Below are 1,922 nucleotides of genomic sequence, written 5' to 3'. Positions count from 1 at the left end.
GATAATATTCTTAATTTATATTTCAATGTTACATATCGATTGCAAAATATATAATAGAAATAATATTTATGATTAGACACGTTTCCAAATCAAACTCAATAATTAGACATGCCTGTTAACAATGCTCATTATTTTCAATTCGTCATTCCATTTCCATATCAATATATCTATTGAAAATATCGAGAGGAGAGTATGTTTTTATTCAGGCATTACTCAGCGATAAGCGCTGAATAACATACTCTCTTCTCGATATATTCAATAGATATAAAATACATATAATATCGTTATCGTTATCGATATTAACTCGCGCTTACATACATGCGCCAAATAAAAGAAACAATAATGATTCAACATTTAAATTGTTTCGATTTATGTGTCATCAGACAATATATTTAGCTGCCGTCATCTGGATATTTCAGCTCATCTGGATGCCGTCAGCAGATGATGCGAAGTGAAAACAATAGAAGTGATTGTTATAGTAATACCAGTATATAACAAGCTTATATACCTATAACAATCACTTCTATTGTTTTCACTTCGTATCATCTGCTGACGATATCCAGATGAGCTGTAATATCCAGATGACGGCAGCTAAATATATTGTCTGTGTGTCATCGTTCTTTAAATTTTGGTAGTGTATCAACCTTTACCCCCATTTCATCCCATCATACGAAAACATCAAGATATAACTCACAAATAATTCCGAGAGTCATCGATCAGGAGTATATATACTCAATGGGCATTCGATCACTGCATTGCAATCAATTGAACGCAACATTATCAAAGGACAATATATTATTGATAAAACTATGATCACTGTAACGATGAGATAAAAAAATGCTGCTTACAAATGCTTTTTTGTTTATTTTTTTAAACCGACAGAGGTCGGAACGTATGTATATACATCATGTAAAAATTCAATTGTTTATACTATATGACTTTTTTCAAATGTGCTATATGAAGCGTAATTTTTTCGATTAAATTTGATTAACTTTTTGAAGAAAATTGTTGATTGCATGTGAATCAACATCACTCAATGTTTTTTCTTGGGCAATCGCATTGAGGTGCGCTAAAAAGCCATTAGCTTCTAAAAGTTTCAGGATGTCGTTGACATGATTTTTAAAATTTTCAATCAACTTTTCCAAAAAAATGAAACAGTTAACACGCACATTTGACACAAACACTACTGATTGTGATGCTATCGAACTAAGAAGATCCTTTGCAACTGATATTGACACGGCATGACATTGAATGAATCGAGTGGTAAAGATCAAAACAGCATTGTATAGTTCATGTCGATCGGCTTCCAATTGTACCGCTTTTCCGAAGCACGTTTGAATTATGTCCATCAAATTGACCGTTTCATTCGACAGAGAATCAACGAAATTTTCTGCAAAGATATAGAAATATTGGAATGAACTGTTCATTGAAGAAAAATAGTTTGTTTTTAGTGTAGCTACCGAGAATTTTGAGTGCAACCGTAACTGTTTGAGATGTCGAATCTGGGGCAGTTAAAATTTTATACGTTTCTTTAATCCAGTCTGATCGTTCTGCTCGTTCTGCTATGCGTGCAAACAATGAAATAACTTTTCCCAACGAATCAATAAGATCGTTATCACCGGAATGATTTCCCAAGCCTCGCAATGCTCCCAATAACTATCGAATGAAATATGAAATATTAATCTAGTTTATATTGATGCAAATATTTGAAAAATTTAATTTACTTTTGTTCTAATTTCGATTCGGTCAGCCACATCCATTTGCAACCATTTTTCCTGTTTTTTAATTTCAATGAACTTTATGGGACTTGATAATTGACGGATAATTTCCTTCGCGGCTGCAATTCGTATGTACAATTCTTCATGACTCGAAACGTAGTCAGCGAGTTTATTCAAAAACTGCACAGAGAACAACGTGTTCAG

At 32.9% G+C, this 1,922-nt stretch overlaps 1 protein-coding gene across 1 annotated transcript; it reads right to left on the bottom strand.

Moving 5' to 3' along the window:
• Nucleotides 1-844: 844 nt before the first annotated feature.
• On the bottom strand, nucleotides 845-1,916 carry LOC116338367. Its single transcript, XM_031763563.1, has 3 exons — nucleotides 1,725-1,916; nucleotides 1,461-1,656; nucleotides 845-1,390 (listed from the first exon to the last, which is right to left on the bottom strand). Exons 1-3 carry the CDS (start codon nucleotides 1,758-1,760, stop codon nucleotides 978-980), a joined length of 645 nt encoding a protein of 214 aa, XP_031619423.1. The 5' UTR covers nucleotides 1,761-1,916; the 3' UTR covers nucleotides 845-977.
• Nucleotides 1,917-1,922: the final 6 nt, after the last annotated feature.

The sequence above is a fragment of the Contarinia nasturtii genome, unplaced genomic scaffold (genome assembly GCF_009176525.2).
Source record: "Contarinia nasturtii isolate CC-2019 unplaced genomic scaffold, AAFC_CNas_1.1 Cnas_scaffold_378, whole genome shotgun sequence".
Lineage (NCBI taxonomy): Eukaryota > Metazoa > Arthropoda > Insecta > Diptera > Cecidomyiidae > Contarinia > Contarinia nasturtii.
The sequence above is the reverse complement of the archived record's forward strand: the minus strand, read 5'-3'. Positions and strand labels throughout refer to the sequence as shown.

What these genes read in the sequence shown, in the direction of transcription:
- LOC116338367 (XM_031763563.1), bottom strand. Translation starts at nt 1,760, where the DNA reads ATGGATGTGGCTGACCGAATCGAAATTAGAACAAAA. An exon ending in GAATCGAAATTAGAACAAAA is followed by an intron (nt 1,657 to 1,724) that starts GTAAATTAAATT and finishes TTCATTCGATAG; the next exon opens with TTATTGGGAGCATTGCGAGG. An exon ending in GGTTGCACTCAAAATTCTCG is followed by an intron (nt 1,391 to 1,460) that starts GTAGCTACACTA and finishes ATATCTTTGCAG; the next exon opens with AAAATTTCGTTGATTCTCTG.